General features: G+C 43.3%; 4 protein-coding genes across 10 annotated transcripts in view; all 4 read right to left on the bottom strand.

Moving 5' to 3' along the window:
• The window catches only part of LOC308469605 (uncharacterized protein), a 118812-nt gene extending 96889 nt beyond the window's left edge, over positions 1 to 21923 (bottom strand). For 2 of the 3 annotated variants that reach the window (XM_080992306.1, XM_080992307.1), the window contains exon 1: positions 1994 to 2044. In XM_080992306.1, the coding sequence (XP_080848432.1) occupies positions 1994 to 2029 (36 nt within the window). In that variant the 5' untranslated portion in view covers positions 2030 to 2044. Of the gene's footprint in view, positions 1 to 1993; positions 2045 to 21889 lie in introns of those variants that run through there. The other variant, XR_013982121.1, reaches the window with a different exon arrangement.
• Positions 1 to 25887, bottom strand: part of LOC308470078 (uncharacterized protein) — a 108043-nt gene that overhangs the window by 67727 nt on the left and 14429 nt on the right. The window lies entirely within an intron of this gene.
• On the bottom strand, positions 1392 to 13458 carry LOC308469542 (uncharacterized protein). 5 transcript variants are annotated; one of them, XM_080992149.1, is made up of 3 exons: positions 13381 to 13458; positions 2310 to 4202; positions 1392 to 2227 (listed from the first exon to the last, which is right to left on the bottom strand). In XM_080992149.1, the coding sequence occupies exons 2-3, from the start codon at positions 4062 to 4064 to the stop codon at positions 2039 to 2041; spliced, it is 1944 nt and encodes a 647-aa protein (XP_080848275.1). In that variant the 5' UTR covers positions 4065 to 4202; positions 13381 to 13458; the 3' UTR covers positions 1392 to 2038. The 5 variants fall into 5 exon arrangements, with proteins under 5 accessions (XP_080848275.1, XP_080848279.1, XP_080848278.1 ...); XM_080992153.1 differs by lacking the exon at positions 13381 to 13458 and adding an exon at positions 12663 to 12678; XM_080992152.1 differs by lacking the exon at positions 13381 to 13458 and adding an exon at positions 8810 to 8825.
• On the bottom strand, positions 17047 to 23991 carry LOC308471800 (uncharacterized protein; the record flags this gene model as incomplete). Its single annotated transcript, XM_080996088.1, has 2 exons — positions 17047 to 17141; positions 23184 to 23991. 2 exons carry the CDS (start codon positions 23989 to 23991, stop codon positions 17047 to 17049), a joined length of 903 nt encoding a protein of 300 aa, XP_080852214.1.

Genomic DNA, 25887 nt, shown 5'->3' with positions numbered 1-25887 from the left:
TGGAAAATGCCCCTGGCCAGTTGTTGTAACAATTTCAAACTTCCTCTAGGGGGACACAGTAACAGTCAATACTTGTTGCATTAAAATAACTTTTTCTAGTCCCCCATTTAACAAAATAAGCAACAGTTTCAATTTCAGTTAGTTTTGTTACCTTAAAATGAGGAGAAACCAGTCAGAAACAATGTATCTCTCTTGCAGAGTTAGCTGTCAAAAATTACATTGTCCATAAGCAGCGCGCTTCACAATGCGGCAATCTTATTGTCCATTGGCAGCCCGTTCCCAGGCTTTAAGCGGTGGACTTTTGTTTCCTTTCCTCTCTTTTTGCAGGAAAATTTACTTCTCCCTTCCCCCCCCCTCCTCCAACCAAGGGAGGGAGATCTCTTGTATTGATGTTAGGATTATAATCCTTTTCAGTCGACTTTCCAGGTGGGGCGCTGAATTGGGGGGGCACTGAAGGTGTCCACCGAGTCCCACGGTCACAGGCTTCACCCGCCTGTGATTTTTAGAGGGGTCCCCGCTTTGCCGTAACGGCAAGACCCAATTTCCGCAAAGCTTAATCCCTCAAAGTTAGAGGGAATCCACCATTACCGATGGCGCCGACCCCGGAAGTCGAGTCTTCTCTTCTCATGAGGTGGCCAAAGTATTGCAGCCTCAGCTTCACGATTTCTCCTTCCAATGAGCACTCAGGGCTAATTTCCTTAAGAATGGATGCATTCGTATAGACATGCAAATTTTTTAATGAATAAAGAATATTAATTTTTTTAAAAAAGGTTGCAATCAACTTAACATATGCGATACACGCGCTTCGCTCTAATGCCTTCTGAATTAACTTGCACTCCACGACAAAGGGATACACTCCTGCTAAATGCACACTTGCTGATTACAGGTACATACTTGGGAGCAACAAGAACTAGCCTTGCGTGGAAAAAGAAGCATCCCCTCTACTTCTCTTCCCTTCTCCCCTCGCCCCCACCCAAGGGCCAGGCCCATGCTTGCTCCCCTAAACCAAAACCTAACCAGGGACCCAGCTGAGGAGAGCTGCACTGAGGCGCATTCGTGAGAGCCTCCCTCTGAATTGTCCCGGGAGCAGGAGGACTGTATAGATTTGGACCAGTGGTTTGCAGAGGAACATAGTTCAGAAGGCAGAAGATGGGAAATACTGGATGGGGAACAGCTTGCAGAAGAAATGGTTGATCTTTCCCTTAATTTGTAACTCAATGCCTTGAAGATCCAATAGCATTTCTTTTTAAATGCTGATAATGCTTTTATTGTAGCTTTTTATTATTATTTCTGTACCCCCTTGCTAACCAAATATTTTTATATATATGAAAAGCAAATCTTGGATTGAGAAGATAAGGGTTTGTAAAGAAGAAAAGGGTTTGTTTTTAAAAAAAAAATTGTTTGCCTCTGTTCTAAAATTTGGTTATAATATAAAGTGTGTCAATATATTTGGCTTTGTTTATAAAGCAGAAGTGACCAGCTGCTCCTGGAATAAAAAATGAGCTCTGTATCAACAAAAGTTTTACCTATAATTATTCATAAAGAAAAGTTCTAAGAAACGTGAGATTTTCCACCCTTGAGTTTTTAAACTACAACTCCCATCATTCTTGGCCATATGGGCTGAGACTTATGGGCGTTGTTTCCCAACATCTGAGGTACCCCATTTCCCTAAAGGAGACAGATGCTGATCCACAAGACAAGGGCAGCCCATCATTTTGGCATTGAAGGGCACAGGTCAAAACTCAACAGATTCAACACACACCTTGAGCATTCCAGATTCACTCTCTCCCCGTTTATCTAGCAACAACTTGCAACTTCTTTTCTACATTTAGTATATGTGACCTTCATTACTTTAATACATATATATGTATATACAAATTTAAATACAAACACCAAAACATCACTCAGATTCCATGCATTCAAAATTGATTTCCGCCTTTATGAGTTTCTTAATGTGAGGTAAAGAGTGAAACGTGAGTGGAACATTGCATACCTTGATACGGCTTTTCACCTGGGTGAATTCGCTCATGAAGCTCTTTCAACACTCCATACATTTAAATGGTTTCTGCCCTGTATGAGTTTGTTGATGTATTCTAAGGTTTCTACTTTGACTGAAGCTCTTTCCACATTCAATACATTTAAACGGTTTCTCCCCTGTGTGAGTTCGTTGATGTATTCTAAGGGGACCACTACTACTAAAGCTCTTTCCACATTCAATACATTTAAACGGTTTCTCCCGTGTGAGTTCGTTGATGTATTCTAAGGGGACCACTACTACTAAAGCTCTTTCCACATGCAATACATTTAAAGGGTTTCTCCCCTGTGTGTGTTCGTTGATGTATTCTAAGGGCTCCACTTTGACTGAATCTCTTTCCACAGTCAATGCATTCAAACGGTTTCACCCCTGTGTGAGTTCGTTGATGTATTCTAAGGGGACCACTACTACTAAAAGTCTTTCCACATTCAATACATTTAAAGGGTTTCTCCCCTGTGTGTGTTCGTTGATGTATTCTAAGGTTTCGACTTTCACAGAAGCTCTTTCCACATTCAAAACATTCAAACGGTTTCACCCCTGTGTGAGTTCGTTGATGTATTCTAAGGTCTCCACTACGACTGAAGTTCTTTCCACATTCAATGCAATTAAACGGTTTCTCCCCGGTGTGAGTTTGTTGATGTCTTCTAAGGTTTACACTACGACTGAAACTCTTTCCACATTCCATACATTCAAATGGTTTCTCCCCTGTGTGAGTTCGTTGATGTATTCTGAGGGATCCATTTTCACTGAAGCTCTTTCCACATTCAATACAATTAAATGGTTTCTCCCCCGTGTGAGTTCGTTGATGTTTTCTAAGGTTTCCACTACAACTGAAGTTCTTTCCACATTCAATGCATTCAAATGGTTTCTCCCCTGTGTGAGTTCGTTGATGTATTCTAAGGTCTCCAGTTTGACTGAAGCTCTTTCCACATTTAATGCATTTAAATGGTTTCTCCCCCGTGTGAATTTGTTGATGTCTTCTAAGGTCTCCACTTTGACTGAAGCTCTTTCCACATTCAATACATTTAAATGGTTTCGCCCCTGTGTGAGTTCGTTGATGTATTCTAAGTTTTTGACTTTCACGGAAGCTCTTTCCACATTCAAAACATTCAAACGGTTTCACCCCTGTGTGAGTTCGTTGATGTGTTCTAAGGTGTCCACTACAACTGAAGCTCTTTCCACATTCAATGCAATTAAATGGTTTCTCCCCCGTGTGAGTTCGTTGATGTGTTCTAAGGGTTCCACTTTCACTGAAGCTCTTTCCACACTCCATACATTCAAACGGTTTCTCCCCTGTGTGAGTTCGTTGATGTGTTCTAAGGTGTCCACTACAACTGAAGCTCTTTCCACATTCAATGCAATTAAATGGTTTCTCCCCCGTGTGAGTTCGTTGATGTCTTCTAAGGACTCCACTACGACTGAAGTTCTTTCCACATTCAATACATTCAAATGGTTTCTCCCCTGTGTGAGTTTGTTGATGTGTTCTAAGGGCTCCAGTTTGACTGAAGCTCTTTCCACATTCAATACAATTAAATGGTTTCTCCCCCGTGTGAGTTCGTTGATGTCTTCTAAGGTTTCCACTAGAACTCAAGCTCTTTCCACATTCAACGCATTCAAATAGTTTCTCCCCTGTGTGAGTTCGTTGATGTGTTCTAAGGTGTCCACTACAACTGAAGCTCTTTCCACATTCAATGCATTCAAATGGTTTCTCCCCTGTGTGAGTTCGTTGATGTGTTCTAAGGGTTCCACTTTCACTGAAGCTCTTTCCACACTCCATACATTCAAACGGTTTCTCCCCTGTGTGAGTTCGTTGATGTGTTCTAAGGTGTCCACTACTACTGAAGCTCTTTCCACATTCAATGCAATTAAATGGTTTCTCCCCCGTGTGAGTTCGTTGATGTCTTCTAAGGACTCCACTATGACTGAAGCTCTTTCCACATTCCATGCATTTAAACGGTTTCTCCCCATTGTGATTTTGTTGATGTATTCTAAGGTCTCTACTTTCACTGAAGTTCTTTTCACACTCCATGTATTTACATGGATTCTCTCCTGTGTGAGTTTGTTGGTTTAAAGTACATTCCACATTCCTTGCATTTAAACTGTTTCTTTGTTCTTCCCAATGAATTCACAGATGGCTCCGTAGAATTCTGACCATCGTCTTCCTCACCTGTTTGGGAGTGGGGGGAGAGAAAGAAAATCCTGTTAGACTTTTAGGAAAGACAATAAATGAACCATCTTCCTCCGTCCATCCTGACTAGGTTTACAGGTTCAACTTCTTGAGGAGCGCAGAATCCAAGGCAAGTTGTAGCTTCCTGGGAGGAAGGAAGAAGTCAAGGGAGTCTGAGAGCCCCTGTAGGGATTCTGCTGCCTCTGTAGAAGCCCCTATTGGGCACCCACTTCCCAAGAGCCTCCACCCATTTTCAAACACCTTTGGCAATTCCTTCCATCTGCCTGTCCCTTCTCCCTTCCTAAGGCTGGCATGGTATGGGCAGGAATGGCCTTGTGGCAGTTGCCCAAAGGGCCACAATAAATGTAATAATGTGTATCTCTGTAAATCCTTGAGTGTGCTTCTAAAACAGAAGTTATGGTAGTCTGTGCTTTATAACTGATTATTTTGCAAGTTGCCACCCCCCAATTGGGGCAGAAATACAGCTAATATGAGAATCACAAAGATACAGCTGAAAGCTGGAACACGAGTCAACACATGGTGCAAATGGCTGCATGTAACACAGGTTCCCAACATGCACACGAACACAACGTAACAGAATGCTGTGGGAATCAAAACTAAATCAGCAGAAATTGCCAGTGCTTATCGCACATGTGTATTATAAATAAAATGAGGTAATGATGAATATGAGGAACGTGAAACTCTAAAGGGACTTTTTTAAGGAGGCGGGGGACGCAAGAAAAATTTAGATTCTTTTGGCAACAATGAACATTAAAACAAGGAACTGCTGAGCAAAAACAAAAACAGGAGCATGTGCAGAGGTTCTTGCAGAAAGGGGGCGGGGCCTTCAAAGGTCTCATAATCGACCCAAAACAACACAGAGGTCTACCTGTCAATTGTGGTCCAGCGCTTGGACATCTCTGATGTAAATGATTGCTCGAAATCGAAATGCTTTGTTTGAAATTATATAAATACCACTGCCTGAACCACTGGCCAGGGTTGCAGTTTTGTGGAACGATCCAACTGTAACCTATTGCTTTGCAATAAACAATGGTGGACTCCTCTCTGTTTCGGAGTTTTATTGGTGTGAACTCAGGAGATAAGACTAGATCACATGGAACATGAGACTTACCGTATTTTTCTGTCTATAAGACGACCCCTATTTGGGGGGCCTCAAAATATTGAAAATAGGGGGATTGAGCTTCTGGGGAGGATTATTTGGGGGGGATGCTGAAAATCACTAACCCACCAGAACGCAGCTCACAACCACTCGCGTTGCAGCTGCCTGATCGCTGCCATTAGCCCTCCTGCTTGCTGCTGTGGCAGCCAATAGACAGCTGCCCTTGTCGCAGCAAGCGGGAGCGTGATTGGCGGCTGCCGGTGGCGATCAGGGAGCTGATAGGTGGTTTCTGCCTGGGAAAGGCGCAGGAAAGGCAGAAAGGGGGGAAATACCTTGATCGGCAGCTCCGCTTTGCAGGTGGCCTCCTCCCCTTCCCCCTTCATTTACAGAGTCTGCATGGGTAGAGGAGGCTACGGAATAGCAGGCGGGCAGTGCAACGCTACGCAAGAGGAGCAGTGCAGAAATTTGTAGTCTCCAAGATGTTTCATGGGAAAGGCATAGAGGGGAGAAATATCTTTGATCAGCAGCTTTGTTTTGCAGGCGGACTTCCCCATTAGTTTGCAGAGTTTGCTGAGCAGCACAAAGACGCTGCACGGCAAAAACGAACAGCCTACAGCCTCCCTCCCAGCTGTAGGGCGGGCAGAGTGGGGGGAGGCAAGCAGACTATGGAGGCCCCAGGGCTCGCCACTGCGAGGGGCTGCGACTGCCAGAGCAAGTACTGCATTTATTTATATATTTAATTGCTATATTCCATGTAGAAGACGACCCATGTTTTTTAACTTTAAAAATTGGGTAAAAAAACCTCGTCTTATACACCGAGAAAGACAGTAATTTGCAAAGGACTGCTCTGAATACATGGAGAAGAAAGCCCCCTGCTTGCATCTGGACCCCCTGGGAGAGGCGGTGGATCCACCCACTGCTGCCTCCTCTGTCCTCCTGCCCTGCAAACACCCTCTGCTCAGGAGAGAGGGGCAGAAAGAGCCTTCAAACCCATCTGTTTCCTCCTCCTCCGATGCCTTTTCTTGCAGCAGCCCAGTGAGAGGGGAAGGAGCCGCAGCACCTGGTTCACTTCAGATACACACAAGGTTTACTGGGATTGTGGAAGAACGAGACCGCTGCCTTCCATGCGGTGGGAGTGGGGTGGCCTAAAAATGGGGGAGAGACCTCCCCCTCCTGTCCTTTTGGGAAACAGGAGCCTTTGCCATTAGTAAACAACTTAGATGGCCAGTTCACAAGAGAAACACTTTGGAGCACTGCTTGCTCATACTAGGTGTTCTGTGTGTGCTTCGACCTCGAGGACAACATACATATTTACATGACATGATTTCTTGAAGAGGACATTTCTTTAAAATCGAAGGCCATTTCTACAAAAGACTTCAATGTTTGGTTGTTTTGGGTGTTTTTTATTTTCTTGGAAGCCGCCCAGAGGGGCTGGGGAAACCCAGACAATGGGCAGGGTATTATTATTATTATTATTAATATTATGAGCCTGGCCAGCAATACCCAACCCTCTCCCCTTTCCCGCCTCCTTCCCTGCAACTCCCTTCACACCAGATCCGTGCAGGAGGAAGCTTCTCTCTTTCCACAGTGGAAACCCCGTACTCCACCTTCAAAGCCCCCATTAAAAAAAGAACTCCCTTTCCTCCTTCCTTTTCCCAAATCTGGAACTTGTGCAGGCCGCCTCTTCCCGTCCTGGGGCTTCCTATCCTGGACCTCCACCCCCTTGCAATGCCCCTTCCCTCCTCCTTCACCACTGATTTGCACTCACCTGAAATCCTGGCAGCAGCAGCGACCCTGGGCAGCGGGGGCGGGAATGGGAGCCCCCGCCTGGGAGGCAGGGAGGGACCCCGCTTAATTAGGAGGCTTAATTTGGAAGCAGCCGCCTCCTCTGCATCTACACAAAGCAGCTGCGCTTCCCACCCTCCCAACAGCACACTTTGCAAGCCCCGTCTTTATCTCCCATTTAACATACTTTCACCCCGCAGGAGAGTTATGAGGTGATACTGACAGCTCTTGCCTGTTCTGCCTTCTAAAGGAGAATTTCTCTTCTCCTCTTTGTTGCACACAGAGGCACAACTTATCTGCAGCTGCTGGCCTGCAAATACCGGCGAAGGCGCGCAGCCCACCTGAAGCCGCCACACCCGCAGGCAAGAGACTAACCGCCAGTCTGGGAGCTTCCAAACGTCTCCTGTGCCCCCCCCCGCGCCCAGCTAACACCCCACATGGTTGGGCCACCTTGGCTGCTGCCCAATGACAGTAGGGGGGAGGGCAAGGCTTAGCAGGCCAGGCTGCCCAGATACCTCCCTGGGTGAGCGAGGGAACGAGTAGAACCCTGCCCAGGGCCCAGGTTCGCGCTGGAGGCTGTGCCTAAAGCGCCCGCTTTGCTGGGGAAGGAAGAAGAAGGGAGGGTTATAAGGTATAATTTTATTTTTCAATATATAAGGTGTATGAAATTATAAATAGAAGAAATGAATATGCTATAACCCAAAAAGGGAAGTTGGGGGAAGTCATGGGGGGTGGGGAGATTAATTGGAGCGTAAAATGTACCGTATTTTCCCGTCTATAGGACACCCCCATGTATAAGACACCCCCTATTTGGAGGGACTCCAAATTAAGAAAACACCCCTCAGCACTACCTGTGCATAAGACGAGCCCCAATTTTAAAACTTTTTTTTTGGTAAAAAACAAACAAACTAGTCTTATACACGGAAAAATACGGTAATTTGGTGTTTTGATTATGCTTAAATTTGTTATAAAATCTGAATAAAAATATTTTTTTTAAAAAAAGGTTCCAGAGTTTTTGTCAAAGACTAGATGGGAAATTCATTCAAGGGCCACAAGTGCAGAACTTGGCAGTTACAATGGAATAATTTCTGCATTGCATTGGCTGCATATTGATACCACAGAGAAGGGTGAAACAAGTAATCAAGCCACAAACATTTCGAATAAAATGGAGGAACTTGGTTCCAGAGATCTTTTTGATCATTTCAAAGAACAGGCAAAGGACAAATTGCCTGATGTTGATTACAAGAAAAGCAGAAGAAGATCTAGAACAGCCTTTCTCAACCTGTGGGTCCCCAGATGTTGTTGAACTACAACTGCCATCACCCCTAACTAGCAAGGCCAGAGCTCAGGGATGATGGGAGTTGTAGTCCAACAACATCTGAGGACCCACAGGTTGATAACTGCTGATCTATAAGGAGGCATATAGGTGAGGATGAAGATGAAGCTTTAGAGAACCTTGAGCCAAGAAACAAGTTGAGAATCAAAGCATTTGTACCTGCGATGGATGGATTAGAATCAAATCTGGCACAAAGGGCATCAGTATACAATGATGCTGCAAAAAAGACTGGTGACTGGGAGCAGCCGCCGAGATCACAGAACACTGGTCTTGAAAGACCCACGTTGGCTCCCAGTATGTTTCTGAGCACAATTCAAAATGTTGGTGCTGACCTTAAAAGCCCTAAACGGCCTCTGTCTAGTATACCTGAAGGAGCGTCTCCAACCCCATCGTTCAGCCCAGAAACTGAGGTCCAGCACTGAGGGCCTTCTGGCGAGAAGCAAGGTTACAAGGAACCAGGCCTTCTCACTGGTGGCACCCGCCCTGTGCAACACCCTGCATCAGATGTCAAGGAAATAAACAACTATCTGACATTTAGAAGACAACTGAAGGCAGCCCTGTTTAGGGAAGTTTTTAATGATTGACAATTTTATGTATTTTTATTTTTTTGTTGGAAGCCGCCCAGAGTGGCTGGGGAATTCCAGCCGGATGGTTGCGGTATAAATATTATTATTATTATTATCATGGATAATAATAATAATATATATATAATAATAACAATATAAAATATTATCATGGATAATAATAATAATATTATTATTATTATCATGGATAATATTATTATTATTATTATTATTATTTCATTCTTAACAAAATTAGATGCTGGAAAAGAAGAGATTCATGAAGAAGTTAATGCTTTAAGCCAAACATATCCTGAAGATGTGGACATGAACCTTGTTGGAGAACTCAACCATTTTCATCAATACATTAAAAAGTCAAAATCTGACACATCAGGATCTGTACCAAGTAATATTTAATGACCGTGTCCTTCATGGATCACTGCCTTGTCATGGCAAAGGGGCTTGAATAACTCAGAGACGCTATGAGCTATGCGGTGCAGGGCCACCCAAGACAGATAGGTCAAAGTGGAGAGTTTTGACTAAACGTAATCCACCTGGAGCAGGAACCAGCAAGCCATGCCAGTATCCCTGCCGAGAAAACTCCATGATCGTATAAAAGTTATGACACTGGAAGATGAACCCCTCAGGTCGGAAGGCATCCAATATGCTACTGAGGAAGAGCGGAGGACAAGTACAAGTAGATTCAGAGCTGATGAAGCAGCTGGGCCAAAGCCGAAACATCGCTCACTTGAGGGTGTGCCTGGAAGTGAAAGGGAAGTCCAGTGCTGCAAAGAAAAATATATGAACCTGGAATATAAGATCCATGAACCATGGTAAGCTGGATGTGGTCAAAAATGAGATGGCAAGAATAAATATTGACATCCTGGGCATCAGTGAACTATAATGGATGGGAATGGAGATCTGCTCAAGAAAATTGGAGATATGAAAGGAACATTTTGTGCAAAAATTACCATAATAAAGGACAAAAGTGGTAAGGACCTAACAGAAGCAGAAGACATCAAGAAGAGGTGGCAAGAATACACAGAGGAATTATACCAGAAAGATATGGATGGCTCGTACACTCCAGGTAGTGTGACTGATGACCTTGAGCCAGACATCCTGGAGAGTGAAGTCAAATGGGCCTTAGAAAGCACTGCTAATAACAAGGCCAGTGGAAGTGATGACATTCCAGCGGAACTATTTAAAATCTTAAAAGATGATATTGTTAAGGTGCTACACTCAATATGCCAGCAAGTTTGGAAAACTCAGCAGTGGCCAGAGGATCAGAGAAGATCAGTCTAGAACGCAATGCCAAACAAGGGCAGTGCCAAAGAATGCTCCAACTACTGCACAATTGCGCTCATTTCACACGCTAGAAAGGTTATGCTTAAAATTCTACAAGGCAGGCTTAAGCAGTATGTGGACCAAGAACTCCCAGAAGTACAAGCTGGATTTTGGAGTGGCAGAGGAACAAGAGACCAAATTGCAAACATGCGCTGGATTAGGGAGAAAGTTAGAGAGTTCCAGAAAAACATCTACTTCTGCTTCATTGACTACGCAAAAGCCTTTAACTGTGTGGACCACAGCAAACTATGCCAAGTTCTTAAAGAAATGGGAGTGCCTGACCACCTCATCTGTCTCCTGAGAAATCTCTATGTGGGACAAGAAGCAACAGTTAGAACTGGATATGGAACAACAGATTGGCTCAAAATTGGGAAAGGAGTACGACAAGGCTGTATATTGTCTCCTTGCTTATTTAACTTATATGCAGAGGACGAGATGGTTGGACAGTGCTCTCAAAGCTACTAACATGAGTTTGACCAGACTGCAGGAGGCAGTGGAAAACAGGAGTGCCTGGCGTGCTCTGGTCCATGGGGTCACAAAGAGTCAGACACGACTAAGTGACTAAAGGACAACAACAGTGTCCAATCAGCATTCCCTAATGTAGAAGCAATTCTGAGAATGTTCCTCTGAATGATGATTGCAAATTGCCATTTGTAAAGATCCGTTTCTTGACTGAAGAGGATAAAAAACGAATTTGGAACAACAATGTCTCAAGATAAATTACTTCAGCCTCATGTACATAGAAAGTGACAAGCTAAGCAGTTTATCATTTGATGATATCCTCAGTGACTTTGCTTTGGCAAAGGCAAGAAAGTATTGTAATTTAGATCATGTTTCTGTACTGTTTGTATACAGAGTACACAATGAATCATGATAAAATTATACAGTTGAATGGGTATTGGGTAGATGCAGTAATACAATTAGTCCTGTAAAATAATTTTTATGTACAGGTGTGTATAGTATTGCTATTATTTGTAATGTGACATATTACTAGAAATACTGTCTTTTACACTCACTAACAGGGTACAAAGGTCTGCTGTCCCAATGAAGAATGTGGACTATTATGGTAATATTGAGACTGATATAAAAAAATGCATTGCATTAACTACAATTACATTGTACAGGCTATAACAATTAAATTCATATTAATAAAGGTATTTATTATTAGTAGTTGTCTGCACTGTATATTTACACCTATTATAATTTCAAGTTATAGCAAGTTTCTAGGACTAGATCATGATTTTTTGTAAACTGTGTTTCTAAAGGAACTTTTGTTATTGCCAAATGCCAATGTGTTTGCATTAAGTTTGTTATGAATAACAAAATCATTTTAAGTTAGAGCTTAATAATTATTTCACTATTAATATACTTAATTGTATTTCACTATTAATATACTTCTCAATTGTATTTCAGTTCAACAATTACTTTGAGAAAATATGGATTTTGTTATGTGCAAATAGTTTTAGATATCTATTAGGTCCATAAATTACCATATAGCATATATTCAACACAAAAAACAGCGACAAATAGTTGTTAACAAAGAACAGCTGGACATATAAAAGGCCCCATGACCTCCAGTAGCTTAGGGCCTCATCAAACCTGCTCCCACTACTTTATGCAAGGAGTTCAAGGAACAAAAAGCTGCTTTGGAGAAGGCCTCACCCCTTCCTTCTTCCTGCCAGGACCCCCCTGGCTTTGTTTTCCTCCCCATCTTTTCCTCTTTCTCCCTCTGCCATCCAGCAATCCATGTCCCCATCTCCTCTACAAAACGGAAGACTTGGATGTTTGGATGTTTTTGGTGTTTCTTATTTTGTTGGAAGCCGCCCAGAGTGGCTGGTGAAATCCAGAAAATGGGGGCGGGGTATAAATAGCATTTATGTATTTATTTATTTTTTAATTATTATTGTTGTTGTTGTTGTTGTTATTACTATTACTACTACTACTATGGCGAGGCTGGTCTGCAATACCCAACCCTCTGCTAAGCCGTTAATAGCCGCTAAGCCGCGCTTTGCAAGACGAAAAAACCGCAAGACGAAGAGACTCAAGGAAAGGATTAATTTCGTCTTGCGAGGCACCACTGTAGTTTGCATTATATATTTGCACCTATTATTATAGCAAGTTTCTAGGGCTAGATTAGGAGTCTTTGTAAATTGTGTTTCTAAAGGAACTTTTGTTATTGCCAAATGCCAATGTGTTTGCATTAAGTTTGTTATGAATAACAAAATCATTTTAAGTTACAGCTTAATAATTATTTCACTATTAATATGCTTCGTAATTGTATTTCAGTTCAACAATTACTTTGAGAAAATACATACTCTGTTATGTGCAGATGGTTTTAGATACCTATTAGGTCCATAAATTACCATACAGCCTATATTCAACACAAAAAACAGCGACAAATAGTTGTTGACAAAGAACAGCTGGACATATAAAGGGCCCCATGACCTCCAGTAGCTTAGGGCCTCATCAAACCTGCCCCCACTACTTTATGCAAGGAGTTCAAGAACAAAGAGCTCTTTGGAGGAGGCCTCCCCCCTTCCTTCTTCCTGCCAGGACCCCCCTGGCTTTGTTTTCCTCCCCATCTTTTCCTCTTTCTCCCTCTGCCATCCAGCAATCCATGTCCCCATCTGCTCTACAAAACGGAAGACTTGGATGTTTGGATGTTTTTGGTGTTTCTTATTTTGTTGGAAGCCGCCCAGAGTGGCTGGGGAAACCCAGACAATGAGGGGGGTATAAATATCATATTATTATTATTACTATTATTACTACTATCGCGAGGCTGGTCTGCAATACCCAGCCCTCTCCCCTTTCCCGCCTCCTTCCTGCAACTCCCTTTGCACCAGATCCGGGCAGGAAGAAGCTTCTCTCTTTCCACAGTGGAAACCCCTCCCCCCCCACCTTCAAGACCCCATTAAGAGAAACAGCTCCCTTTCCTCCCTTCTCTTCTTCTCCCCGTCCCGGGGCTTCTCATCCTGGACCCCCACCCCTTGCCAAGCCCCTTCCCTCCTTCCCCGCCGCTGGCTTTGCACTCACCCGAAATCCTGGAGATGGCGGCGACTCTGGGCAGCGCGGGCGGGAATGGAAGCCCCCGCCAGGTAGGCAGGATGTTTCCGGGGGCGGGATAATTGCAGTACCCAGCCAATGGGGAGAGAAGGGAGGGAACCTGGGCTTTGAGTATAGGGAACAGATGCTCGTTGCCTTAAGGGTTAAAGGCAGAGAGTGGAAGCTGCTAGAGGGGAGGGTGCTGCTGCTCGATACTGACTTGGGAAACGGCGTGGGGCTTAAGCTGAACAGCTGACCCGCCACCTCTGCACTTGTCTTGCAAGGAATAGGGTGAGTGCAAAGCGCCTCGGGGTGCAGCAAGCTTTGGGGGGGGTGTTGTGCAATGCAATACCCATGGAATTGGAGTTGGGGGTGGAGAGAGAGCAGGCACGGAAGCGGTGGGTCAAGTGTGGGAATATTGCAGCTGATTCAGCCTCTTTGCAAAGAAGAGACAGGGGCCTCTCCCTGAAGGTTCTCTCTCTCTCTCTCTCTCTCTCTCTCTCTCTCTCTCTCTCACACACACACACACACACACACGAGAGAGAGAGAGAGAGAGAGAGAAACATTCGTCTGCATGCACAGACAGATCACATGAAGACCCCTGTAGTTTGATCAAGCCCATCTAGTCCCCGTTAGAATCATAGAGATGGAAGGGGACCCTGAGAGTCATCTAGTCCAACCCCCTGCAATGCAGGAATCCCAGCACTGTCTCCTCATGGTGGCCAAGCCTGCAAGGAGCCCAAGAACATCTCTCCCCTCCGGCGGCTTCCTTGAAACCTTATTCAATTAAGCATAATAATAAAATTATAACAACATTATTTGTACCCGCTCAAATGGCTGGGTTTCCCCAGCCACTAGGGCAGTTCCCAACAGAATATTTTTTAAAAACCAATGAAACATCAGCATTAAAAGCTTCTCCATACAGGGCTGCATAATAGGAATTTGCCTTTGTAAAATTGGAGAGTGAAAGAGGAAGGAATCTCAGGGTGGGCTTTTTTTGTGGGGGACATGATTTTTCTAGTCAGGGGGCAGAATGAGCTGGAGTTAATCCCTAGCTGGAGATCCGCCATCCCCTTGTCTCAGTCTAGATTTGGGTCTCTGCCTCCTCCATGTACTTCATTCTTTCTTCTCCATTTCTCTCTCTCTATGTGTTAGGAGAAGTGACTGCTCAGTCGCAGTCACTTGGGACGAACTCCTTTGTATGATAGTTTATGTATAGATATAGATATACTTTTGTAACATAAGCCTGCCTTCAGGAATCTAATTGTGAACTGAATGAAAATGAGTAAACTACCTGTATATTGATTTTAATAAGATTGTCGTGTCTACACTTTTAAAGAGGGATAACAAGGGATCTTACCAGGAATCTTAAATAGTGAGGCTCACATGAGCCTGCAACGAGCTTACCGCTGTGCAAATTTGAAAAGGAGAATGTTTGAATTATGCTAAGATAGAGAACTTGATAACACAAGTTAGTATGGATATCATCAAATAATATATCCTTTCCTTCCTTTCTAAACATTCCCACAGGTCAATCCCTAGCTAGAGATCTGCCATCCCCTTGTCTCGGTCCAGATTTGGGTCTCTGCCTCCTGGGATTTTAGACACACACAGTCACCACATGTTGACTGCAGCAGGCAATGGCTCCCTCGCATGTGTGAACAGCCATTGGGGGTCACTCTGAAACACCACAGAGATTGGTCGTTGCTTTGACGAATATCCTGTAACCGACCACCTTCCTGAGCCCTCTGGTCTCTCCCACTGCCAATAAAAATAAAATACTTGTTTACCTGACGCTGACACAAAAGCTCACATACTATAGAAATGAATGAAATGTTTATTTCTTTCCCGCTTTCCTTCCCTCTCTCTTCCCACTTTTCTTCCACCCCCCCCCCAACTCCATATTGTCTAGAACAGTACTGTCTCACTCTGAATAGGACTGATTTGTTTGAAGGATTCTGTGACTTGAAAACAGGAACTCTGGGTGTACCCAAGAATTTAATAAAAACATTTTTAAAAACAACAGCCTCTCTCATCCATTAACATTCTTCAGTGCAGCTTCATTGGAAAGCCATGGAATGTGATCCTGCACAGGGCCAGTCTAGGAATTAGGGCTGCCACTTTTTTTGCACCTAAGAGGCAGACAATATGTGGTAGGTAAATAAGACGTTTTGGGTTGTAGTTGAGGAAATTTCCTCTAAGCCCCCAAACATACTCCACAAAGCACATAGATAACATGTATGCAGCAGATTTACTATCACCTTATAACATGCCCTGTATGGAGTAGTTACAGAAATCTCAGTATGGTGCCTATACCAGTTTTTATACAGCCTGGGCCTATTCATATTTATTTAGGAGTCCCATTCGGTATTTAAAGGAGCGGGATCAAGGGTTTCCTGACCCACTTCTTACAATGTATGAAGTAGCTTACAGCAAAAAAAGCCTAATGACTCTTCTGGGTAACTGAATGAATTATTTTAATATAAATTTATGAAGCAGGACCTGGAGGAATTTTACCCTTATGCTTCTCATATAATCAGTTATACATATAATCAGTTATCAGTTATCTATATATCCATGTATAACCAGATATTTCTACAATTATTTTATAATTCATGTTTGAATCGTGAAAGCTTCTGCTTAGCTTAATAGCAAATTGCTTAGATCTGAAAAATCCAAAATGAACTTTGTCCCAGTACCCCTCCTTGTTCTCTCCCTATCTCACTGAACATAAGGGGGGAAGCAATAAATCTGATGTGCTGGCACATTCCCCCCCCTTATTCAGACAGGGTCTGAGCAGTGAAACAGGAAGATGCTAACCGCAGAATGTCCCAGTAACAGATGGCCGCATAGGAGCAACGTTCGAAGTCCCTTTCGTCTAAGTTTTGTTTCTCCCTCCTCGCCATAATCAGGGGAAAGGTTAAGACTGCATGTTCAAACTGTAAAAGCAGAAGTCGGGAGGGAACTCTTTACATGATCAAGAGGGAGGCTTGAATGCACTCATTAGCTTTATTTTTGCTGCCATTTGCAATTGTATCCAATTATGTCATGATCTATTATGTATGTACTCAGGTATAAAGCCTCTGGGCGCTAGGGCCTGGGGCACAGTCTTTTGGAAAGGATACCACTGGGTCAATTACTGCTCAGCAATAAACATCACTTTCTTTTTCTCCACTGCTACGTCTGTCAATTCTTGGACACTATTTGAGTTGGTCACAGGTACCTTAAAATCCTTACAACGTAACAATGGAGAGCATATTTTACATTGTCATATTTATGCGAACATGGTTCCACTCCAACCTCACTTACTCCCTATTTTCCCCTCTATAAAGAGTTCTCTATACAGAAATCTCCTGAACAGAACTCTATTTACATGTATAGGGAGGGATCACTCTCTGTCTGGCTTATGGCACCCTGTGTCTTTTGCAGTGTCCTGTATTCTCCTCACAGACAAACAGAAACAGTGAACAGTGACAAGCAGCAACAGCCAGCCAGACTCACTACAGCTCCCAGAATGCTTTGGGAGAATCCATGACTGACTGAAGTGGTACTAGAGTGATTTAAATGTGGTGTGGTTGTGGAGAAGGCAAGCAATCAGGAGGTGACAGTGAACAAATGGAGCCCACAATGGCAGCCTCCAATGCCATTTTATGTTCCTCACAGGGCAACGCAGCACTCGTCCCCACTGCCTGCCTTCAGAGATCTGGGACCGTTGCCATGCACAGCTTGTGACACAGCACTGTAGGGCAAGGCTGTTTCAAGGGAAGGTGGGAAAATGCATTTCTGCCACGGTCAAGTTAGCTAACTAACTGGATTCTTGAATAGGTTTCTTTTTGCTTTTCACTCACTTCTGCGAGGTTCATACCGTGTGTCAGATGTCAGGAAAAAGCACCAAGGCAAAAGCCAGCTCCAGATGGCTGGAATGCAAAACACAATGTTGATGTCTGGGATTGTACTGTTGGAGAAAAGGTGGAGTCTTTTCTCTGTACTGAGCACCGGATGTTAGCTCAGTGTGTCATCTGACCTGTGCTGGAAGTGCAGGGCGGAGTTTGTGACTCTCCTAATGGAGTCTGAAGGGTACAGACACATTTCTCTGTACTGTTGAATGGCAGGAATAAAAGGTCATGTAAAAGGACTCCTGTCTGTCTCATTTCCCTCCCTGGGAGAATGCAGGGGAGGAGAGAAGAAGAGGAAAGCAGAGGGTGTGTTTTTCTCACGACTAATGAGAAGAATCGCCGGGTTTGTTTACGTAGCCTGCTGGCAGTCGCAGACGGATGGTAAACAGAGTATCTCGCTCAATTGCCTCGGGGGAGGCCAGGTACCTCTGCCTGTGAGCCAAGATACCAACATCATTACCATAGGAAACAATTCTGGGAGCCCAGTTAGGAAAACGAAACTCATTCTAGCTTGCTCCTTTTGTATCCCAATGTAGAGCACTGTATTCAGATTATTATTTTGTTGCCACCCTTCACTATAAGGCCCCACCCTCAGCAGTTAAAAGCAATATGATAATGCTATTAAAATCAGTTAAAATGATTAACATTCTTTACACAGAAAGAATGAAAGCAGGTTGAAAAAAGTATCCTGGCAACACACACATCCCTGCCAAAAATCCAACATGAGACGGAGTCCTGCGGGCCTATATAGCAGGGCTCAGCAAAAAGCAACCATGGGCCTTGATTTATTTAAGAAACATTCTAGTTTCCTGCTGCCATATCCTTCCTTTCTTCCATCATGAAACTCAAGGTGGTATACGTGTGGCCTCCTCCCAAGACCCAGGACTGCTTAGCCTAGGCAACAATATATCCTACAAGCCGACGTCATTCAGTCTTGGGTCCCTAGATGTTGTTGGACTAGAACTCCCATCATCCCCGGTGCTCTTAGTCAACAAGGACCCAACTCTGATGAACTCGGTCTTAGGCCGGAGCCTGCAGGTAAGTGTGGGAACCTCTGGCCCTCCAGATGTTGCTGAATTACAACCCCCATCAGGCTCAGCAATCGTCATCTATGGCTGTGGATGATGGGAGGTGGATGCTGGCATTGAGAAGAAGTTGAAGGCAAGGTACTCTCTCTGTCTCCAGTGATAAGCACCAGAGCAGCCTGTCCAGTAAAAACCTGGAAGAAAATGCTGAGGCACTGAGTGCTTCTGGTCCAAAACATTACCCTTTTCCAAGCACACTCCATTGCTATCCATCCCTCTCCAGTTTTCCATTCCTGCTGTATACCAACCCTCCACCCCACAGCCAGTTTTCTGTATCCACTGACCCTGTCCAGTTCTCATTGCGTGGCTTTGGCTATCTTTTTCCCCCACCTAAAAATTTATTGGACATACGTAACCAACGGAGCTGCCTCAAGGTTACTGGTACCTCCCTCTCTTCCTTGGAGGAAGGGTTCCATTTTGGCCACATAAAGGTTAGCAGCTAGAAAATTAAATTGGCTATTTGTACACGGGATTTCCTCACAAAGAGAGGGTGGCACTCGCCTTCATGTCCTGATTGTGAGTTTTGCAGAAATACCTGGATGGCCGCTGTCGGAGCCAGAGAACTGATGGATGTCATGCCGACCCTGCTCTCTCCACAGTGATGGGAGGTGGGCCAGGAAATAAACATTTTTATACATATGAAAAGCAAATCATGCTCCTCCCACAGCTAATCACCTACCTCAACAGAAACCCTGCCCCCTCTGGCCTTTGCACAGGGAGGGCAGGTAATCAGCCACAAAGAAACACACACACAAGAAAACCCTTTTTGCTCCTTCTTCAGCTGCTGCCCTGCAAGCTCTGATCAACAATTAGCAAAACTGATGAGATCAGTTAGAGGAATATGGAAACAAAAATATCTAGAGAATGGATAACTTTTAAGAATTATGTAAAACTTTATTGTACAAATAACTCCATATGAGCAGAAATTGAGTGATATTTGTAAAGAAAAAGATCAAAGGAATGTATACAAAGCAGAAAGAAATGGTATTATATAATGTAAGCCTGTGTAAAAAAGAATGTTATATCAAACAGTAGAATGAGCGGGATGGGAATGATTGTGTCGAAGAGTACTTTTACTATGTAAATAACTTTGTCTTTTTTTCTTACTATTATTTCTTGGTTTCTTATCTTTGTTAATTCTTTATTTTTTATTATAAATTTTCTATTTTCTAATTTTCTACCTGTTAAGAGATAGTACATATTTGTATAGACATGCAATTTTTTTTAATCAATAAAGAATATGAATTTTAAAAAAGGTTGTAATTAACTTAATCTTCATTAGATCTGTTTTTAGCACAAGCATATGCCACTTCCACTGCCCATCTTCTAATAGAGTAGCAAGCACATGTATCCTGTAGGTGCGCTTGGCTCTTCCTGTTCGACGCCGCTAAGACTCCTCCCCTAACGAAACAACAGCCTCCTTTTAAGCACCCCGACCGTCCCTCCACCATTGCTCTCAAGGCACATGAGAGATACACGTGCAGGGACCACTGGGGCGCATCAGAAGATGGCTGACAATAACATCTCTCCGACCCACACGAGGTAAATTGGAGGCTGTGATGGGAGTAAATAGCCTCCCTAACCCCCCCCAGGATTGGGGGGGGACTGCCCTTGCCTGCTGTGCCCTATACCACCCCCGAATTTGTGGGGATGGGGGCACTAGGCACAATGCCCTCCTGTGGGATTTTGGCGCTCCTGGACGCCATCTCTGATCCGCGCCACTAGCTGCAAGAACTTCAAAAGAAACAAGTTGGATGAAACCAATGCACATATTTCAAGGAAGAAGGGAGAGTAAAGACTGCTAACAGAAGAGATCTCTGATAAAACAAGACGAGTCGGAGGAACAAGTATAAATCATGAGAAGATACGCCAAGACTCGGTATGGCAAAGGGACTGATGGGGGAGGGGAAAAAAAAACTTTCATTTCTTTCCCTTATGTGATTAAACAAGAATCCCCCCCCCTCACAAGTCAGAAATGTCGTTTTAAGGACTTAAGCTGTGGATTTAAGGTTGTGTGGAGATAAACTTTCGAACCAAAGCATGTTTTAAGAAGAGCGTGGAATGTATAAGGGCTTTGGAATGACGCAGTTAAAAATTCCGTCGCCATATTGGGAAGTTCTGTCGGAGGACTTAAGTCTGAGAGGAGAAATAGAGAAATAGAGCTGTTTTTATATTGTGGGTGAAACTCCTCAGAAGAGACTATCAGAAGAGATCAGAAAGGAAAAAGAAAATATATGAACAAGATGTGATGTGGAAACAGCAAGATAAGACTGGATAGAATTATGAACTTTGTTTGGACTGATTTGGACATTAACGCAGTGGCAAGATGATCAGAATCCCCCTTCGGATCTTGAAATATGGGTTCCCTCAACAAAATTTAAAATTCGGCTTTGTAATTCGGAATTTATGTGATTTGATTTGATTGGCCGGTTAATAATTTTTTTTTTTTTTAAGAGAGACATACACGTGTTTCGCTCTAAGGTCTCCTGAATCATCTTGCACTCCTAGACAAAGGGACGCTCTCCTACTAAATGCACGCTCGCTGATTACAGGCGCGTACTTGGGAGAGAAAAAAAACTAGCCTTGCGCAGAAAAATAAGCATCCCCTTTACTTCTCTTCCCTTCTCCCCTCGCCCCCACCCAAGGGCCAGGCCCATGATTTCTCCACTAAACCAAAACCTAACCAGGGACCCAGCTGAGGAGAGCTGCACTGAGGCACATTTGTGGAAACATCCCCCTCCCCTGAATCTTCCCAGGAGCAGGAGGACTTTATAGATTTGGAACAGTGGTTTGCAGAGGAACATAGTTGAGAAGGAAGAAGCTGGGAAATACTGGATGGGGAACAGCTTGCAGAAGAAACTCTGGAGAGGGGGGGAGAGTTAACAAATTCACTGTCTCTGGAAAGCATCCATTCGCTTTCCCCAAGGTCAGGGAGAGCTGCAAAAGTGGCAGGACAGAAAGCACAGAGTGTACGAGCTCAGATTACAAGATGCATAAGAGACAGGGGTGACTAGGGATGTGAGGGGTGGACCTCTTCATTGGGAACACCGCGATTCCTAGAAGACGGGGTCTTTGTTCTCTCACTGGGATGATTAGAGTTTCTAACTGGTAACAAGACTCATTTTCCTTTGTTCTGCTTATCTACGACCACGGGGGAAGGAAGCCAATTCCCTGAAGCCTGACAGATGCTGATCCACAAGACAAGGGCAGCCCATCATTTTGGCAGTGAAGGGTGGAGGTCAAGACATAACAGATTCATCACACACCTTGAGAATTCCAGATTCACATTCTCCCCGTTTATCTAGCAACAACTTGCAACTTACTTTATACATTTAGTATATGTGACCTATATTACTTTAATATATATGTGTGTGTGTGTGTACAAATTTAAATACAAACACCAGAACATCACATGGGTTCCATGTATTTAAAATTGATTTCCGCCCATATGAGTTTCTTGATGTGATGTAAAGAGTGAACCTTGAGTGAAAGACCGCATACATTTATATGGCTTTTCACCTGTGTGAATTTGCTCATGAATATTAAGGTCTCCACTCCGTCTGATGCTCTTTCCACACTCCATACAATTAAATGGTTTCTCCCCTGTATAAGTTCGTTGGTGTATTCTAAGGGCTCCAATATGACTGAAGTTTCTTCCACACACCATACATTTAAATGGATTTTCCCATGTCAGCTTGTTGATGTCTTCTAAGTGTTCGACTACAACTGAAGCTCTTTCCACACTCCATACAATTAAAAGGTTTCTCCCCTGTGTGATTACGTTGATGTATTCTAAGACCGCCACTACGACGGAAGCTCTTTCCACATTCAATACATTTAAATGGTTTCTCCCCCGTGTGAGTTCGTTGATGTATTCTAAGACTGCCACTACGACTGAAGCTCTTTCCACATTCAATGCATTTAAGTGGTTTCTCCCCTGTGTGAGTTCGTTGATGGCATCTAAAGTCTCCACTACGACTGAAGCTCTTTCCCCATTCAATACATTTCAATGGTTTCTCACCCGTGTGAGTTTGTTGATGTCTTCTAAGGGCTCCACTATGAATGAAGCTCTTTCCACATTCAATGCATTCAAATGGTTTCTCCCCCACGTGAGTTGGTTGATGTCTTCTAAAGGCTCTAATACGACTGAAGCTCTTTCCACATTCAATACATTTAAAAGGTTTCTCCCCTGTGTGATTACGTTGATGTATTCTAAGACCGCCACTACGACGGAAGCTCTTTCCACATTCCAAGCATTTAAATGGTTTCTCCCCTGTATGAGTTCGTTGATGGCATCTAAAGTCTCCACTTTGACTGAAGCTCTTTCCACATTCAATACATTTGAATGGTTTCTCCCCCGTGTGAGTTCGTTGATGTATTCTAAGGACTCCACTATGACTGAAGCTCTTTCCACATTCAATACATTTAAATGGTTTCTCCCCTGTGTGACTATGTTGATGTATTCTAAGATCGCCACTACGACTGAAGCTCTTTCCACATTCAATGCATTTAAATGGTTTATCCCCTGTGTGACTACGTTGATGTATTCTAAGGGTTCCACTATGACTGAAGCTCTTTCCACAATCAATACATTTAAATGGTTTCTCCCCTGTGTGAGTACGTTGATGTCTTCTAAGATCGCCACTACGACTGAAGCTCTTTCCACATTCAATGCATTTAAATGGTTTCTCCCCTGTGTGACTACGTTCATGTATTCTAAGGGCTCCAGTATGACTGAAGCTCTTTCCACAGTCAGTGCATTTAAATGGTTTCTCCCCTGTGTGAGTTCGCTGATGGCTTTTAAAGTCTCCACTTTCACTGAAGCTCTTTGCATTCTCCATGCATTCAAATGGTTTCTCCCCCGAGTGAGTTCGTTGATGTATTCGAAGTGTTCCGCTTTCACTGAAGCTCTTTCCACATTCCATGCATTTAAATGGTTTCTCCCCTGTGTGAGTTCGTTGATGTCTTCTAAGGGCTCTAATACGATTGAAGCTGTTACCACACTCCATGCAATGAAATGGTTTCTCACCCGTGTGACTTCGTTGATGTATTCTAAGTGTTCCGCTTTCACTGAAGCTCTTTCCACATTCCATGCATTTAAATGGTTTCTCCCCTGTGTGAGTTCGTTGATGTCTTGTAAGGGCTCCATTTTGACAAAAACTCGTTCCACATTCAATACATTTAAATGGTTTCTCCCCTGTGTGAGTTCGTTGATGTTTTTTAAGGTCTCCACTATGATTGAAGCTCTTTCCACATTCAATGCATTTAAATGGTTTCTCCCCTGTGTGAGTTCGTTGATGTTTTCTAAGGTCTCCACTATGATTGAAGCTCTTTCCACATTCAATGCATTTAAATGGTTTCTCCCCTGTGTGAGTTCGTTGATGTATTCTAAGGGCTCCATTTTGACTGAAGCTCTTTCCACATTCACTACATTTAAATGGTTTCTCACCTGTGTGAGTTCGTTGATGTATTCTAAGGGCTCCATTTTGACTGAAGCCCTTTCCACATTCAATGCATTTAAATGGTTTCTCCCCTGTGTGAGTTTGTTGATGTATTCTGAGGGCTCCACTTTGACTGAAGTTCTTTCCATATTCAATACATTTCAATGGTTTCTCCCCCATGTGAGTTTGTTGGTGTACTCTAAGTTTTCCACTTTGACTGAAGCTCTTTCCACATTCAATGCATTTAAATGGTTTCTCCCCCGTGTGAGTTCGTTGATGTATTCTAATGTTTCCGCTACGACTAAAGCTCTTTCCGCATTCAATGCATTTAAATGGTTTCTCCCCTGTGTGAGTTTGTTGGTGTCTTCTAAGTGCTCCACTCTGACTGAAGCTCTTTGCACATTCAATGCATTTAAATGATTTCTCCCCTGTGTGAGTTCGTTGATGGCATCTAAAGTCTCCACTTTTACTGAAGCTCTTTCCACATTCAATACATGTAAATGGTTTCTCCCCTGTGTGAGTTCATTGGTGTCTTCTAAGATTGCCACTATGACTGAAGCTCTTTCCACATTCAATACATGTAAATGGTTTCTCCCCTGTGTGAGTTTGTTGATGTGTTCTCACGACTCCACCATGACTGAAGTTCTTTCCACACTCCATGTATTCAAAAGGTTTCTCTCCTGTGTAAGTTTGTTGGTGTATCCTCATTCTTCCACAGTGACTAAAGCACATTCCACATTCCTTGCATTTAAACTCTTTCTTTGTTCTTCCTAATGAATTCACAGATGGGTTCATAGAATTCTGACCATCGTCTTCCTCACCTGTTTGGGAGTGCAGGGGGGAAGAGAGAATCCTGTTAGACTTTTAAGAAAGACAAGAAAAGAACTGAACACACGCCAATCCCTATGTGCACCTTCTCTTATTTTCACTCCCTCTTCATTGTTCACTGTCTCCATGTTCCAAGATTTTAGGAATGTAGATGAGATAATGGCAAAAGCAGCCCATGATCACTCCACACTTAAGAGAGCACCATCATTTTATAGTAGAGATCTACGGTGGAACTGGTTTATAAGACACATCTCTGTCTTTTTCTTTTTCAATTGAGAAAAAGATCTCAGGCTCCAATAGCAATCTTTCCTATGAGTAAGATGTAAAACTGAAGTGCTCTTATGCCACATGTAACTGTAAAAATATTGCAATATATTAGAACCTAAACAGGGCCTGCTGCATTGGGTAAAGGCCCACGTAGTCCAGCATCCTGTTCTCACAGTGGCCAAGCAGATGCCTGGGGGAAACTAGCAAGCAAAATTTCAGCCCAAGAGTCCTGTGCTTTCCAGAAACTAGTATTAAGAAGCATTATTGCCTAAGAACATGAGAGCAGAGCACAGGCATCAGTCTAATCATTTTTTTCAAGCTATCCTAGTTGCTGGCAGTCACTGTCTCCTGTGCTTCTGTTTACTCATATTTTGCAGCCCTAAAAGGCTCATAAAGGTATTATGACCTAAGCTTTTGTGGGCTGCAATCTGACAAAGTGGACTCTTGATTAGGAAAGCTGGTGCCACTATAAACCCATGAGTCTCTTTGTTGGTTTTGTGCACTTATTTTGAAATTTGTACCAAGGTTGTACCACTGTATCTCCATGTAAGTTTATGGAGGGACAGAATTACAGGGGCAATATAAATTATTATCCCACTCACTCACTCTCACACACAACCCCTGTCTGTAAGTTCACACAATTTGCTTATAGTACTGGCCACCCTTGGTCTTCATATGCCCAATCCTATGTGTAGAGCCTCCAGCCACAGGTATTGTGTCATGATAACAGGTCCTTTGTCCGAAAAGCCCACCAAACTGGGGAGGTGCATGCATCTACTGTATTTTGATGCTAGTGGAATGTATCACTCTGACCCAGTCCTTAAAAAAATAAAAGTAATATAAACTATTTAAATATATGAAGTATAAATAATGACGGGAAGCATTTCCATAGCCCCTTCACCCATTTTTCTGAATTGGTGTGCAACATCATTATCGTCACTTAATCTTGAAATAACACCAGAGATTTAAAAGCATAAAGAA

This window comes from Podarcis pityusensis, assembly GCF_964106645.2.
Source record: "Podarcis pityusensis genome assembly, chromosome: 2".
NCBI classification, from domain to species: Eukaryota; Metazoa; Chordata; class Lepidosauria; order Squamata; family Lacertidae; genus Podarcis; species Podarcis pityusensis.
The sequence above is the reverse complement of the archived record's forward strand: the minus strand, read 5'-3'. Positions and strand labels throughout refer to the sequence as shown.